The following is a 17,548-nucleotide window of genomic DNA, read 5'->3' on the forward strand; positions in this document are numbered from 1 at the left end:
TCAGTTATTATTTTGGTAGCCAGAACAAGGAATCACCAAAATTTTCCCTCCTTATAGACCAAATTAATTAGATTAATTATTGACTCTATTCCAGATTAACTATAGATGTTCCAATAAAGTTCCCAAAATACCTAAAATATGGAGAAAAATATTCAGCTATTAGAGAGCATCCAAAGGAGGGCAATGAAGATGGTGAAGGGCGTTGAGGGGAAGCCATATGAGGAACAGCTGAGGTCACTTGGTTTGTTCAGCCTGGAGAAAAGGAGACTGAGGGGAGACCTCATTGCAGTTACAACTTCCTTGGGAGGGGGAGAGGGGAGGCAGGCACTGATCTCTTCTCTACGGTGACCAATGACAGAACAGGAGGGAATGGCCTGAAGTTGTGTCAGGGGAGGTTTAGGTTGGATATTAGAAGAAGGTTCTTTACCCAGAAGGTGGTTGGGTACTGGAATAGGTTCCCCAGGGAAGTGGTCACAGCACCAAGTGTGACAGAGTTCAAGAAGTGTTTGGACAATGCTCTCAGGCACATGTTGTGACTCTTGGGGATGGTCCTGTGGAGGGCCAGGAGTTGGACTCCATGATCCTTGTGGGTCCCTTCCAACTCAGCATATTCTGTGATTCTTTGACATAGCCAAAGTTGGAGAGCAGAATTTAGACAATGAAAGGCAAGAGAAGTTGAGAAGAAAATATTACAAATTACCCCAGTTATCTTTATACTCTTTGCTCCTGTGTAGAGTCTGGTAGAATTGCACACAGCTAGGCTGGGCTTCTGTCCCAGCTAAGATAGGTACTGTGATTATGGAAAATGAACCTATACTGACTTGGGAGAACATAAATATTTGTATTGCATGCTTTTACCTTGATTTGTTGATGGATATTTTATTTTGATAACAATAATGTTATCACAGAGTAATATTTAATTAGATCAGTTAAAGAATAATGCATTCAAATGCTGTAACCATCTGATGTTAATGTAAAATGATGTTGTCTGTATGTCAAATACCACAAAATAGGTAATTTTGGATCTTATCAGGAATGTTCAATTCAGTTATTAATAACCTATTAATAATCTATTCATGTGGTAGTCATAACAGGCTGGGTATTTTTCAGTGATATGTGATCAGAGAAGTTCAGCCTGAAGCAGTATACAAGCTAAGACTATAAAGTCTGGACTTTGTAATCCTGGACTCATGCTCTTACTCAGCTTCTAGTAAAGCGCAGAACTTCATTTTGGGTTTTTGCTGAACCTGCTCCATTTTACGATCAAACCCAGAAAAGGACATAAGAAGAATTGTGAAACCTTTTTTTACAAGTCTCCAGGAGGCCTTATGAATGAAGTACTGTACCTGGGCCACTGTGATAGCAAAGCTAAAAACTGAACTTTTCTCTTTAAAACCAAGAAAGCAACAACCAATCAACCAAAGGTAGCTCTAGTGTGCTGAAACCATGATTTTAGTATTCTCCTCCTCTTATTTGGCAGGGGAAAGAGACAGAAATAAAGAAGAGAAGTGGCTCAACACATGCTCGTTCAGTTCTATCTCACTATTTACCCTTTCTGACAAAGAGCCATCCAACTCTTGCTACTCTTTTCAAAGCTGCCAATGAAAAGAAAGGCTTTTCCTGGGGAGGAGGATCTCCAGGGGAAGAAGTGAAAAAGCATCAGAGAGGGAATATGGAAGAATTCACTCCTACCCACCTACGGGAGATTCCTAGAAGCATTGTTAGCCTGAAGGTTTACAAAAACTCACTCCACATCTCAAAGGAAAGGTCAATTCTGGCAGGTTGATTTTAAAGCAGCAACAGTGTCTAGCTGGAATCTCTCACAAGCTTGGAATGTTAGAAGTAGACCCAGGAGAGAGGGTTTAATGTACAAAAAGCAGGTGAGGCAGCCAGAAAGACATGATGAATGCAATTTATCACAGGGCTCTGCAATTTATCACGATAGAATCACAGGAAACAAGCAAAGCAGAGAAGTAGATAGATAGACTGCATAGATTAAGATCCTCTGGGCATAGCACTTCTTTGAAATATGCCAAGGAAATTACATGTTGCATGCTCAGATTTTCAAACAGTATTTTATTGATGGAATGGAGCTGTGTATTTCTCGAGTTGGGGTCCTTTTCCCCAGAAAAGAAAAGGATACGTTATTCTGAAGAATGAAAAAAAAAAAAAAAGAAAAAGCTGAAATTATAGAATGCTGGTTTGCTTCATTCTGGTTTTAATCCCCTTCTTGAGCAGCTCTGGATATGTGCCAGGAGGTAGGGGTTTCCATGTGCAAAGTGCCTGTACTTCCCAGCTACCCTCCTTCCCACTCAGTTTTAAAGTTCAGGTGTATGAGGCTCCACACACAGGAGCAATTTCAGTCTGTGAGCTACTTTTGACAATGTGCAAGTGATCAAAACGTGCTCACAGTAAACACACTTCTTCCTCACTCCACTGCTTTTGTGGGGTGCCTTTCTCAAACCAGGTCTGTTCTATCAGGGTAACAGTTTTACAGCAGCAGGGCTGGCGCAATACCGTGGTCCAGAGTGTTGCTGCAGCGTGCTGGGTACTCCCCACCTCCCACAAATTAGGGGCCTTACAGCTTTCAAAACAGTGCATGTACTATTTAAATTGCTTCACTGGGAGGAGAATTATGTGTTCTGCAACGCCTCAGGACAATGAGCCAAAGGAACTATAGAATAGGAGCTTGGTGTTAGAGCCGGGGCTCTGCTTTGTGTGTGTTTTAGCCTGGTATGTAACATTACTTTTACATTAACATTTGTGGTTCCTTTTTTATGCACTCCAGCTTCACCATGCTTCCCCCTTTATATTTTAACAGTCAGAATCCTATGATCCAACCAGGGTGGCATGTTCAAAGCTCTACTTCTTTTTAGCACTGATTAAAAAAAAAAAACAGGCAAAAAAACCCCTTAGAGTATTGACAGAGCTTACTTCAAATAGCTTTTATTAACACTAGGACAAGACTATAGCCAAAGAATTATACAAAACACAAAACAAAAAGGATTTTAACAACTTGGTTGAAGACTATTTCACGCCAATCCAGAGCTCATATATCTATAAACAACAAAGTTTTGGAGCACAATATTACTTAACATTACTCATTGGATGCTTTCAGATACAAAAACGTATCAGGAATAATAACAATGATTCCTTTTACTCTTATGGAAATATTACTATTGACCTTTGAAAATGCTGTCCTTTGGGTCAGTCCCACTGATACTTTATCCCTTAGAATCTGCTCTGCCTGGAAAGACAAATTACAGATAAACTTTTAGAGATCTGAGCAAAAGGACTGTTTTTTATTGTAGAAACAGATAGCAACATCAATTTCCCAAGGAAAAAAATAGACACTTCAGCTGTGCATCCCTAGACCAAAAAGTCAGTGTTGTAAAAACCAACGGCAGTAAGTTTGCTTTGAAAGCTTTAGTTATGAGTTCACCAGGTATTGCTTTATGCTTTCCTACTGCATTCTAAATTAGAATATTAAGCCAATCATTAAATTTAAAATAGCAGTAAACTATGCAGCAAGAGACATGTGAACTGTTCCCATAAGACATGTCGTCTACACTCTTGTGAAGCCAATAGAATAGATCCACTACTGTCAGTGTTCTTTCAGACAGACTGTTCTAGAAGCAGAACTGGCACTTCGTATCAGAAACAGGTACGTGTGGGCAAGCTTAGATCTGTTACTTGGGCTTTGTTTACAGTTTCGTGTGGCGGACTGCAAAGTTCAGGTTTCCTCTTTAGCTGCCTCCCAGACATAACCCAAAGCCTGTTAGAGGAGGGATTTCAGTGCTCTTTGAACCAGGACATCCTATGGCTCTGTTACTGCCAATGTGCCTCTGGCCACGCAGGCATACCATCGGAAGGGGGTAATATGTGGGGATCTTAGCACAGAATCACTCTCACTGCACAGCACCAGTGTCACTGGTTTCACACATCCACACAGAAGCACGGCTTCCATATAAATTACGGCCCTTATAAATTACAGCCCAACTCACAGTGTGCTAATTGACATCCCAACAGCAGTATCTTCGATGGTGCAGAAGAATTTATATTTTGCTCTAATCTATTTTAATATGCTGAATCACAGAGCAGGATGAAGGATTGTGCAGAAGACATATAATTGATTGTTGCTGGAACATCCTTTTTGGTCTTCACCCTCTCTGGTGTTACTTACTAGGGATTAAAACTGAGCTAGCAACAAGATGTCATGGGACAAAACTCTTTTGGATCAAGTGAAAATATTACATTGTTAAAATCAAAATGGGTCCCTTTTGAGGCTTGAGAGGAATGTAAGTTTCACAATTTCTTTTTTTTTTAACAGTCAGCAGACAGCTAGCTAAATTGTACTTTTAAAATACTGCTCCAGTTTGGATCTGTCACAAAAGCATTTAATTGCTGCTAGAAGTGACAAAGATAAGCTACTCTCATTCCCACACCAAGGGCAGGGGCATCTGTCACAAAAGACAGACTTTTTTTGTGTGGTTTTCTATGTGCTACAAAAGGGGATTCAATTATAGGTACAGAAACGAAGCAAGTGACATGACAAAGAAAAATCTTGAATGACAATTTAGAACACAAACTCCTTCAAATCCAGGATGAAAAGCAGGTAGTAGAAACTTGATTTAAGAGAAATTCTTTCCTGGCAGGTTCCACACACTACATCCCCCCTCCCCAGGTACATATTCTGTTTTACTTCCATACGGAGTCTGTAAAAAAAAAAGAAAAAAAAAGTACAATGGTTCACAAAGCTCTATTGTGACCTTTAAAAATAAAACAACCATGCACTGATATGCTTCTGGAAAGGCCACTATCGAGAAAAAAAATAATTTCCCCCATCAGTCACCTTATGAAGTGTCTGCTGGAGGTCAATAACTTCTCGGGCAAATGCAGAGTATACACGCAGGGCAGCACACCTGGCTGCTGCTGCTGCTGCTGCTACTTTGGACAGGAAATAGTACAGCAAGCTTCATGTCTGCAGGCGTGTGGGCATGCCTGTGGGACAAGGGGGCATTTCCCAAAGAATAAATGCTCGCAGAGCACCTCCTTGCTCCTGCAAGCTAACAGGAGTTAGTTGTCTCACAGCCATCAGTGCCTTTGGAAAAGTTCCCTCTAATTCTTCGTCCCAGACACATTGCCCCGAAAGTGTCCTGCTGTCTGTCTACAAAAATTAGTTAGTCTCTACATTCTTGTTCTCTACAGGACCTCTGGTGTTGGCTGCAGCATAACCTTTCTAATATTTCATCTCTGGTTATGACTCTCAGCTTTTTAGAGAGGCTGCACTGAGATAAGACACCAACTAAAATACCACATACTCTAGAGAGGGATTAATTTTGCTACTTACATTCAGCTGGCAGCATGTTGTTGACTTTTTTGCAAAGTAAAGGAATAGCCATCTTTGTTTGCATAACATTTTCTTTTTCTTTTATTATATTTCTTTAAGATAGCTTAATGATTTTACTTTTCTCAGATTCACTTGCTTGGTATTAATTGCTTCATCTTTACTGAAAGTAATATTAGGAAGGTACATGATTAAAAAAGGGAATAATTCTGTTATCTTTACACTGGCAAGATTCCCATGAACTTTGATTATTCACTAGGAATGTTGCCTGAAAAGGGATCATATAATCAAGCACTTCATTGCTGCAGATTATATTAAAGCCAAATGAGCACATACAGAATTCCTGCACACAGAATCCAAAAATGCAGTGCAAGACACCCTTAGGTTACAGCAATTCTGAGATTTGCTGTTCATGATTGTTCTCACTCCAGCCCAGGTAAGAGCATTAAGCTGGATAAAATTAATTCTTTTCTTCACATCCTGAGTCATATCTCTTTTAGGTTTCAGTTTCTACTATGCACTGAAGGACCCAAGAATACAAGAAAAGTATTTAATGACCTAAAAGTACAAGAAAAGCATAACAATACAAGAAAAGCCACATTCATCTTAATATTTAGTCCCAAACACTGGAGAAGAATGTGAACTGGAGCAAGCATGTTAGTGGTACTTGCTGCTGAGGCATCTCTCATTCTGGTAGTTGGTGACTTAGGGACATCTTGATTCGGGGCAGAGTGCAAATGACTGCATGCTTCCCCTGTGAGCCTGGGGTGGGGGTACTGTGGGATGTCCCTCTGCCTGCCTGCAGCCCTTGTACCACCATCACCAGACACAGGGTCGCCCTGGCTCCGAATGCTCTCTGCCACCTCCTCAGCTTCACCTTCTCCATGGAATCACACACAGAAACCAACTTTTTTCCCATCTTGTTTATGCATTTTAGTTCATTTTTAGATGTAATCTAAGCCCAAATGTAGATATTTTGGCAGCCAGCATGAAATATCTGGGAATGAATTTTCAGAGGTGTCAATCCCTCTAGCCTAAGGGAGACATCCATGGGAGACATGAGACACTGATGTCTCCTCAAAAACAGTTCCTCAGCCTCTGAATCTGGACATTTGAAACACGCAATTCATGCATCTTTCTGAAATGCTTGCAATTTGTTTTTGAATCCAGTTAAAACTGGGCATTTTTAAGAATGTCTATGTGAATATTTCCCTGGAAGCATGACTAAAATTGCTGGAAGATATTTTAACTCTAATCCATGGGGAGCTATTGATGGTAATAAAAAATACTGTGAGAAGAAAACAGCAGCAAGTGAAACTGCCCTCTCAGAAAGTCCAGGTCTGCTTTGAAGGAAGTGTTGATATTCACCATAAGCCTCAATCATTTCCCACAGGGCTGTATGGTGCCTTGTAATGACATAATCAAAAAGTAATGGTGTTCTGGACTTAAAGGACAAAAAAAAAAAAAAAAAAAGCACAGCCTGATCATCTCCCATTGAAATCAAAGAGGATTTTGCTATTGACTTTAGCGAGAACAGAGCTCTGGACACAATCTGTGTGCAGTTTATTTGCACATTTGCTTATCCAAACGATCCTAACTTCAACCAATAGTATGTCTAGATGTCTGTTTTAGACTACATCTGTATGAATGTATAACTGTGAGTTTGTAATGTGGTTTAATTCAAATTATTTTGGCATTTTAAAAGCATTTCCAGCTACAAAGGACAGCTTTAGTTGATTTGCACCCCAGAATATAGCCTTTGATTGGAAAAGCTTGTAACTCACATTTCAGGTTGCAATTCATATTCAGTTTCATGCAAGCTAACGACACAATCAGATTTTGCATTTTAATTAATTTTTAAACGGTGTTATTATGCACTCAATTAAAACTTTGCAGCCATTATTTCAAAATGGGAAAAGCTCTACAAGTTACCCATCTCATCAGCTATAGTTCTTGGTTTTCTTGAAGGGAAATTTCTTTGATGATCACAACAAAACTGCAGAAAATGGCAAGTAAGATTGCCATCACGAGTCTGCTGAAAATGCAGGATGAACTCCTCACTGCCTTAGTCATGTGAACAACCCCATCAGAACAGCCCGAAATCAGGCAAGGTGGCTTACACCAGGAGTTAATTTAGCCTGCTGGGACTCGTTGCGTTACTAAAACAAGCATGGTTTTGGCTTGTAAATGGGGGGGGGAGAATTTTATTTCACTTTTTGAGGGTCAGAATTTTATTTCCCTTTCTAAGGGGCATACATACATTTTAAAGTAAACCTTTCAGAATAAAAGTTTACTTCTCATTATAGGAAATGACATTCTGGTTTTTTTAGATTTTCCTTTTCAAAGCATGCCTCAGATTTCTAACTTGTAGTGGAGAGCTTTGGTATAAGTAATAAAAGTCTTTAAAACTAAAATGCTAATAGTAAACAAACCCAAATGCATGAAAGATATAGTCTGACTGCATAACAAAAGAGAATTATATAATTCTATTTGAGTGAAATCTTTCATCTTTGATTTACAGGTTTGAGTCTGCCTATAACTGAAACCATATTGTTCCATATCTTTCATATCATGGCCTTCCCCAAAATCTTGTTTTAATTAAGGTTCCTTTCAGATTTCAGAATAAAAAGCATGACAGTCTTCACTTATGGCTTTAATTTTTTTTTTTTGAATTTGGAAAATATATAAAAAATGAACATCACTTTCTTTCAAAAGCTGAGCAAACTATCAAATACTGCAAGCTGAATACTTCACAGTATCTCCTGGGGTTCATTACGTGAGAAAGTTGTAAACAAAATAAAAGTTACTGTAGCAGAGTTTTGTTCATTTGAAGTACTCTTACATACATGCCCTATCTCTTTCTCTGACGGTAAGGCAACACGTGTAACAGTTTAAGCGTTCATTATCAGCTAAAGGCACAACTCTATGTAACGTTCTCAAACATGGAATTAAACAGCTGAAGTCACATTGCAGGGAGATCTTGCTGCGCTTTGGGGATCTAAAATAAAGCCTAAACCCTTTGAAGCTTCTTAAGCAACATCAGTCTCTTGGTGCAGGACTACATAAAAGAATCAGTTCATATTCACGTCACGACCTGTAAAAAACACCCCACGCAACCTCCACAGAAACACCTGAGCTGCAAATGAGCTGCACGCAGTTACTGAAGATCGTTGCTTTGGAGTCAGAACGCAGAAACATTTCAGAACAAACTAAAAACACATTTGAAAAACTATCCATACTTGATCTCTGCTGCACATATGGTGAGCGCTACTGTCAACTACAGAGGGTACAGCACTTTTTTTTTAAAGGCAGAAGATCGCTTGTTTTAGAGATTCGTGGATGTGTTTTTATGATAGAAAAGATTACATGAAATGGGGAGGGATGACCAGGAAGAGGGAAGAGAAAATAAAGCACCACCAAGCACACTACTTCGGGGGACTTATAGTACAAGAAAAAGTCCTTTCCCTTATCTAAAATCCCTCGTCATAATTTAAACACTTTTCACTTATTCAGCTAAGAATTCATTAGAGGAGATTAAAAATTGGCACGTAAAATAAGGGTGGAGATTTTTCTTCATGAAACAGAGCAAAGAAAACAAATTCTATTAACAATTTAACACAGTATGAAAAAAAATTACCCAGTAAAAAGTGTCAGAAAGTGATTCATGGAGTTCACAGAGTATGTTGCTGGCTGTTGCAATTCTCATATCTATGATCTATCATGTAGAATTTTGCAATACTCTATTTCACAATTTCTGTTGGTGAGTGGGTCAAACAGCATATAAAAAGCATGCTCTAGGCTCTTTCTCTCAAGCCCATTTTTCTGTAACTCTAGAATTGTAGCAGTTACATTTAAGGAATCTTTTGGGCTCTTTCAAGTCCATCCAAAGAACAAGTGAAGCTGCTATTCAGAGTGTTGTGCCCAGTGTTTATGTTCCATCTGATCTGTGCCACCCAAGAAGCAGACAAGACATGTCTGAGGGTGCTTTGGGGGATACACAATGATGTCACCCACAGGAAATATCAGGGAGGACTTGGCACTTCACAAGGCTGGCTCTTCTTCCATGGGCTCACCAGCAGCTCTGTAAAAATAAACAGGCAATCAGAATACAGCACAAGAGTACACAATGACATTGTAGATTTTCATGCATAATCAAAGCTGATTTTTCAGCTCTCTCAGATGTTTATTTGTGTTATTTAGTTATCCATAAATAGAGTTTCTTTCCTAGGAAGTATAAACAAATGTCAAGTGGAAAAACATTTTAGATTCAAGCAATCACCAAAAATGTTCCTGTTTATATTAAAATATGTCAGAATATTTTATAACTTTTTGTCCAGAAACGTACATGCTTTGTGTCAATAGAATCAAATAATTTCACGAAAAAAAGCTGTGATACTTTATTTTACAAGCTTTTGCAACTAAAAATACATGCATTTATTTTTTCAAGTGGACCCATACCATTAAAGCAAAATAGCTCACTAGTAACCAAGTAGTGAGCAGTGTTTCCTCTGAGGTTCTTCTCCAGTCTCCTAATTTTTGATTTTGTTCTTTCATAAACGCATTGCCTGCCTGCCCGCAACTTTTTAGACTAAATTCTGAACCTGATCAGCAGATAGTTACCATAGAGAAGGTATCTATTATAATATAAAATCAGACTACATGTGTATCTTTTACTTGAAAACTTCTGGGAAATATTCAGCTTGGGCAGGATGAGCTCTCTAAGACAATCAATAAGAAAATAATGAGGACACATATGATGACCTGGCCTAAAGTCTTGTAATTCCTTGTATCTGACAAACTACTGCACCTGAGGAATATCATGGCAATTATAAAATGAAAAGCTTTTGAGATCACAGCAAGACCTCACTATTGAAGGGCAAAGAATTTGGACAGAAACCATTTTTCACATCAGTCTGTCAGAATACCATATGATACATGAGTTTAAGAACTCCTTTAAAATAATAACTTTAAGTAATTATGAAATGAGGGGAGAACAAAAAGTAAACATAAATTAATAAATGGGGTGTTTACCAGATAATCTTGTAAGCCAGTATAATAACTGACTTCAGTAAAAAATCCCTCAGAAAGCACAAACACATGAGATCCCATGGAAAAGAAAAGTAATTAATGGGGGCTTGCTTGGGCTTTGATAGTTTATTCAGCAAGGAGAGCAGAGAATTTTAAACGAATCTGGAATTTATTAACATCTTTCCCAATGAAAAAAAATCTGCAGTATGTCTTTAAATGATTTTATACAGTTTATTCCTTTATGATTTGGAATGATCACAGCTAGCATGTTGAAAAATATGTCAGGTGAATGATATATGAAAAAGAAGATGTTTTTCAGACTAATCACTTTCCAAAGGTTATTGAACCTAAAAGATTATTGATCTATAAATCTCAAATCTTTTGTTCCTCACCACGCGGTGGAGAATGTTTCCTATGTACAGTAACCACTGCAGTTCCCTCATTCCTGAGAGGTGAGGTGAAGCCCTCTTGCATTCTCTCTTTTTACCCTCTTGCATTGTGCTGTCTTACAGCACAGACCACACAGTGGCAGCCAGGGTGGGATGGAGCCCAGCCTGCTGCTGAGGTCCTCAGGTGTGATAAAGCATCACACACCATGTGGAGAATTCATACAGAGAGTGTATGTTGCTGTTGTGCTGACCATACACTCCACTTTCTCCAGCCACTTTTGGGAAACCTGAACCTCCCCTGATATAACACAGAAGTGCAATAAGCCCTTGTTAAACATCCAGAACCTTATGGGTCTGTCAGGAAAGAGGATAATTTGGAAGCAGGTGACAGCTCAGTTTTTAGGTTCTGCTGTGAGTAAGTGAATGAGAAGCAATAGTTGTTAATAGACTTCAATTGGAGATTGGCAGAGCAGGAAGGAGTGAAGCTCTGGGAAGCCTCTAGAAGTGGGAATGGGAGTTTGGTCTATTTATAAGAACTGAGGGAATCAGTACATACAACAGTCTGTTCACATGTACTTGGCTTCTGGGACCGACATTCTCTTGACCATAGTAGAGCTGAGAGGATCTTATTCAGGGCTTTATTCTTGGGAAATTTTTCACTGACAAGGGTGCTTCTGAGTGCCAGGAAGCACTCAGACATCCAGTGCTATATTCCAATATATTCCAACAATAGGCCAATATTCTGCATCAACCAGAGTGAAAGCACCAATAAAAATTTTTATAAGCAAGTGGCAGATGCAAGGTCCTTTTTGGAAAAGGAGAGGAGGTTAGAGTGCCCTGGCAATCCAGCTGTTGTCTCTCAGTGTGGGTACTCTCACAGCCTTCTTCAGTCTCCTTTTGAAGACTTATGTATATGCTTTAACTTCACTTTATTCGTGTCAGAGAAGTCATTGATCTATCCAACGGCTTATCCTTAAAAACATGTATTTTTATGAGATAACGGCTTAGGACAGAGTTTTATGTGAGAGCCAGTACAGTTTCAGGGCCTTCAGTATATAGAGAAAAACACTCTAAGTCCCATAGCACTGAGCAGTGAATCAATATATACGCATTCTGCCAAAATCAAAAGTTCTCAAAAGAAAAATCAAGGGGGCAGACTCTGACAGGCCAAATTTATGTTACTTCAGCTTTGTCACTGTTAGTTACATCAATTCAGTCAGTCTTCTGTAGCTGACAGGAAGTTGGCATAAAAACATAAAATAGGCAAACCCCCCTATCCTGTATTGTATGCTCTGACTGGTTCCTCGAGACGCAGCTGTGAGTTCAGGTCTGATCTGAACTAATTCCATGTGGTCAGCAGATTCAGAAATACAACAGTTGAGACTGTACTGATTGTAGAATCACAAGTGTGATTTTTCTCTAAGGCTTCACTGTGGCTCATTTAAACTGCAAGTTCCTAGGAGCTGAGCCCTCTTGGTTTTGATGGGCTGGGAAGAGTGCTCACCTTTAGCTCTCTATATGTACAGTTCTGACCATGGCAGAATGAAGTAGTCTCTTCGCCATTAATGCTAAAGAAAATGACTCTGTTTGAACCTTAAAACAAGAGAAATAGATGAGGCAAAAATCCTACCGTATGGATAAAATCTGGCAAAACATGTGACATCTTACATATTGTTCTGTGGCAATTGACAATAAATGTTATTTGTGAGAATATTATTTAAAATACTTAATATCCACAATTTAAAAAGTTAATATTTAAGAATATAAACTCAGAACATCATCCTAAAAAGTAAATGTTTCTCTTACCCTATTTTTTAAATTAGAATTACAGAGATTCCTCTTAGCTACATCATCACACACATAAAACTAAAAATTCAAGGTATGTTTCCAAGTCACAGAAACTGCTGAACAAAAGATAGATTTTCTGGCACGGTATGGCTGTTTTATGCCATAATCTGTTCCTAATTTAACTCAGCTGTCTCCGGGAAGATCGTTGTAATTGAAAAGCGATCCTCTGGTAGCAGAGAGCTGGGAAAAAAGAGGTACATTTCTATACCATGGAGATGATTTGGAGAGCATATAAAGATATTATATAAGAGATCCTAGTAAAATTGGACTTAGTATGGATCAAAGAGAAAGGAACTAAAAGTAAAAACTATCCTGGCTTAAGAGCAGAATAAAGTAACTACACGTATACTCTCAAAAGAGGAAGTAATGTCCAAATAAGGCAAATTAAATAAAATACAAACTCTGGCAAGTTAAATGTAAACCCTCAATGAAGCAGAACAAAGGAGAGTCTGAAGAGCAACATGTTAAAGGCATAAAAGCTAATAATAAAAAGATCTTTCAAAATACATCAGAAGAAATGATCAAAGCATAAAAGGAGCATCAAGGAAGGTAGACCACAAAAGCAAAATGAACTATTTATATCTGGGTTCACTAGAGAAGTGTCAGGGAGATTTTATTATTTGCAGATGAACTATCTTAAACTGAATCAGCACCAGAACAAACTGATATATCAAACATTGCCAAATTTCTAAGAGCAGATGATATTTGTCTGCTAAGTTCCAGGGAAATGTGATTAGGATGCTGTTAAAGAAATAGTTTTTGAGCATATTCTAAAGCTGAACTCGGCATCCATGCAAGAGGTAGAGAAGGCAACAAATGCAGTTCCCCTTTTGGAAACCACAGGAGATACAGTAAGCCTTTATGGGGAAATTGAAAGTATTGATAGGCATTTAGGTAACAGTAATTTGAGTTGGGTCTTAACACTTATAAAGATAGCAAGCCTTACAAATTTATTAGAAGTTTATGAAGGAAATTAGGGAGAGGGATCAAGTGACATCCCTGCGCAAAGAAAGTCTTCCAACAATTTCATCCTGGTTCTCTTCCTTATGCAACCACCACTGGAGGATGAGAGAAAGGTGGGCAAGATAAGGCTGCAGGCTGACCTGGGGAAGCAGATCCTGTGGGGTATGGCCAGGTAGGTGCTGGTTACTCAGCACAGCTGAGGTAGATATCCAAATAATGAAATGCCAAGTGAAGCTTTATGAGTTGATATACAAATACAGTGAGTGTCCCTAAATGGTGGCTAGCTGTATCCCATGATTCAACCAGTTGCTCTAGTATATAATATAATTAAACTGCAACTGGTAGCTCTGTAACATCAAGAGTAAAAATTACACTTTGTTTTAATTTCCATTTGAGTAAAATCTACGCTCAGCTGAATCAGAGCCATAAAGTCAAATTCGGATAAATGTCATTCTCAAGATTTACTGTTTCCTGAAAAAATAGTAAGTGCAAGAGATCTCCCTCCACACCCTTTTCTTTTTTCCATTTTAAGAAGAAACATCCAGAAGCTCCAATGTATCAGAGACAGCAGGGTACTGAGTATTTTCACAGCACGATTTCTGAAACAGATGTCTGGCCAAAGCAAAATTCTAATCAGCTAAATCTGTATCTCACATAGGGAATAAACAGTTATCAACACACTAAAGTTTTGGTAGTTAGAAATGTTTTATAGAGCATGCCTGTTCCTTTAATTGCATCTGTATTTAAATCTGTGTTAGCATCATGCATGTTTTCTTTCCTATCCACAAACCCTTTATTCTATATCTGTTCTCTTCTGAAGTCTATAATCAAGATTCAATTGGACTTTAAAATGCAGAGTTGTGCTTTGGTAAAATAAAACACCAAAAGCATAGCAGCTTTTCACGTTTTTCTTCATTTACCCTGCCAGAGAAAATCAAGTAAAAAAGTAATCAGCACTGTCACTTGAAGAAAAGAAAGAAAGAGAGAAGAAAGAAATAGAAATACTTAATATGGGCCTTAGCCAGGAGCATTTTATCCTTTATTCATCAGTGGTAAATGAGTCAGATATGAGTTGGCCAGAAAAAGAGCTCCTTTACCCAAAATCTGAGTTTAAAGTGAGTCATCTCACTCCAAACACCAATATATCCTCCAACATAACTGGCAAGAGTTTCCCACAAAGAGACTCTTGCTGCTACTCTCTTCATCTGGAGGCCTGACCATCCAGATCCGAAGTTGACAGGATCTTTATCATCAAATCAGTGAAACAGGATTAGAGTTGCAGGCCAGAACCATCAGCCTGGCTGACCGTGGTGGGAATTAAGAGGAAGTAAATGGACTCCTGGTGTAATCAAGGAGCCCTTCAGGCCAACTTGTCAGCCACAGTGCTTTCTGCTCTCATCCCACCCTACCTGTCACAAACAACTTTCCCAAACAAACACTCAACGCAAAAGCTTGCAACAGGTCTTCAAAAGGTGACCCCATCCACAACAACAGGGGGAAGGGAGCATCTAAGGTGGTCTTACCAAGAGGGCTTGAGACCCCACATGACTTCTCACATCCCTGCAGCCCTGTGTTTGCCATAGGAAGTGGCTGGAGAAGAAGAATTGCATACATAGTCCTTTATTACAACAAAAATCAAAATATGTGAAAAAGCAAGGTTGAACTTATCTCTACCTTACTGCAGTTTGTGTTGGTATGTGCCTATGAAATGAACAGCATGCTTATATGAAATGAATGAAATCATACAGAACCAAAAAGTGTGCAGTGTCACAGAATCAGTCCCTCGACATCCCATGATGGACTTTCATTCATTTTCAAAGTGCATCCAGGTCCTCTCAGGTCTCCCCATAGTTCAGACAACCCTCAGAATCAGACCCTTAGGGGGGGCCATTTTTGATCCCATATTCTTCCTTACCTTCATCGGGAAGAAAACAGAGACAATGATGCCCAGAAGCCTCAGAAACCTAACCATCAATTTTGGTCCAAGGGGACAGAACTTTTGTTGTCCTGTCACTCCCTGATGGCAATCTGGCTTCATGTGACCTCTTTGTGGGTAACGAATGTGGAAGCAAACTTCAGAACATGTGTGTGTGCAGGCTTTTTTTTGTGCTGCTGACAAATGTCTGCAGCACCACAGAAGATATTTCAAACGAAGCCATTTTTCCACAAAACAATTCATCATGATGGAATGGTCCCTATAAGAGTCCAGAACTGATGAAGTGTAATGAATCTGGCAGCCACATGAATTCCACTTGTGTACAATTCAGCATATCTATTTTTTTTTCATTTTTCTCAGTTCTGTGCTGAAATTCTGTTTTCAGAATGGGTGGAAACTGTCACAGGTTATCAGTTGGTAAGTAAAAAGTACAATAATTAAGCGCAGCATTAGCTAAAGGGTTATTTTGTTCAAATCACACAGGATCAGCAGTTGCTTTCAATAGCTGTAGTTTTAAGTGAGTGGAGGCACATAACAAATACAATTCTTGGTTATTCTCAGCAATGTAAAAATACACAGAATTAACCACATCCTTTTCCAGACAATTTAAAACTTTGCTTTATTTGACTACATTAGTTCCAACACTTTAAGTTAAATTCTTTATATTTCAGAGTTATGCAACACGTATGTCCCTTTCTGTCCCTAGGTAGCAGAAGTGTCTCATAACTGTTAGAAATTTATATGAAAACTCTTACATTATTCCTTAGCTGAGCACTGATTAGCACAGTCACAAATCTAAAATACATCTTGTGTTCATCATGGATTCCTCTTTAAGCTTTTGTGAATTTGTTTGTAATAATACTAGCACAAGAATAGCTACAGAATATTAAAACTACAATTACAATTGGAAAGGTAATTATGAAAATACTGTGAACTTTACTAGCTAGCTCTTCTCCCTGTGTCTCCCTTTGAGCTGTGCCTCTCAACTCATTGACAGATGAGCGTTCCCACTGTTGTAAGAGATGTTCGCTCCCAAACACATCCATAGCTTTGAGCACTGCACTAGTCCCCTGGGTGCCTATCAGTTCAGTTCTGATTAAAAGATCCAACGTGGGAGGCAAGAACCGAAGCAAATAAGAAGAATCTATTTAAATAAGAAGCTGTCACAATGTAGGAACCATGGACCCTTCTGGCTCCACTCCCATCACTGCTCTGCCTACCCACAGCTCCCTCCTTTCTCTCCTGTTGCTACAGCTCTGCTCCATACCCTTCAGGGAGCCGATGAGTCTCCTTATAAGGCTTTTTTCATCTTTCCTCCTCCCTCCTGTTTTTTCTTTGTGATGGAAACTGAATGGTTCCACTACATTTTGGGTCTTTCTCTACTGGTGAAGACTAGGGATGTTTGTCCTTAAAATGAAAAAATAGGAAATTCCAAAAACTTCTGCAGTGACTTTTCTGATTGTAGATGACACAGTATTCAGTGGCTATCCATTTTTCTTTTCTTCTGTAATTGGCAAAAAACCTAACAGCACTTACTGTACCGTTTTCTCAATTTGGAAATTGAAAACAATCTTCATTAATGTAAAAAGCAGATGACAAGCTGGAAAAAACAGTGTTCTCATTCTTTGCCGGTCTACCTTCATCTTGGTACACAGAAAATGTTGGCCCTAATCCTTGTCAAGATTGGTTTAAGTTTTATACTGGCACTGTTCCACTGCTTCCAGGGAAGTAACTTTTAATGCCTGTCTAATATAATTTAATAATGATTTAAGTCCATTCTTATTAAATTTATCTGTGTGTTAAATACCTTCCTAGAAAATTAAAACTAAAACAGATTTGAAAAGCTTCCAATGAGAAAAGAATATGGTTGATTACATTTGATCATGTCTATTTACCTCATATGGATATTGCACTTTTTATGCATCAGTGAGCATCAGACACGGGAAGAAAACAAGGTCCTTGTACTAATCATGAGCTTTAGTGAAGAAATAGACACACCAAAAAAAAACCTAAGCAAAAGTGCTTGCACAGAATACC

General features: G+C 38.7%; 1 protein-coding gene across 8 annotated transcripts in view; it reads right to left on the reverse strand.

Annotated features, from left to right (window-relative positions):
- Window positions 1–2,927: 2,927 nt before the first annotated feature.
- Window positions 2,928–17,548, reverse strand: part of HDAC9 (histone deacetylase 9) — a 459,755-nt gene continuing 445,134 nt past the window's right edge. For all 8 annotated transcript variants that reach the window (XM_051785902.1, XM_051785904.1, XM_051785908.1 and 5 more), the window contains one exon: window positions 2,928–9,428. In XM_051785902.1, coding sequence (XP_051641862.1) covers window positions 9,389–9,428 — 40 coding nt within the window. In that variant the 3' untranslated portion in view covers window positions 2,928–9,388. The remainder of the gene's footprint in view (window positions 9,429–17,548) is intronic.

This window comes from Manacus candei, unplaced genomic scaffold (assembly GCF_025592945.1).
Source record: "Manacus candei isolate 608988 ecotype Guabito, Panama unplaced genomic scaffold, ASM2559294v1 h1tg000021l, whole genome shotgun sequence".
Classification (NCBI taxonomy): Eukaryota; Metazoa; Chordata; class Aves; order Passeriformes; family Pipridae; genus Manacus; species Manacus candei.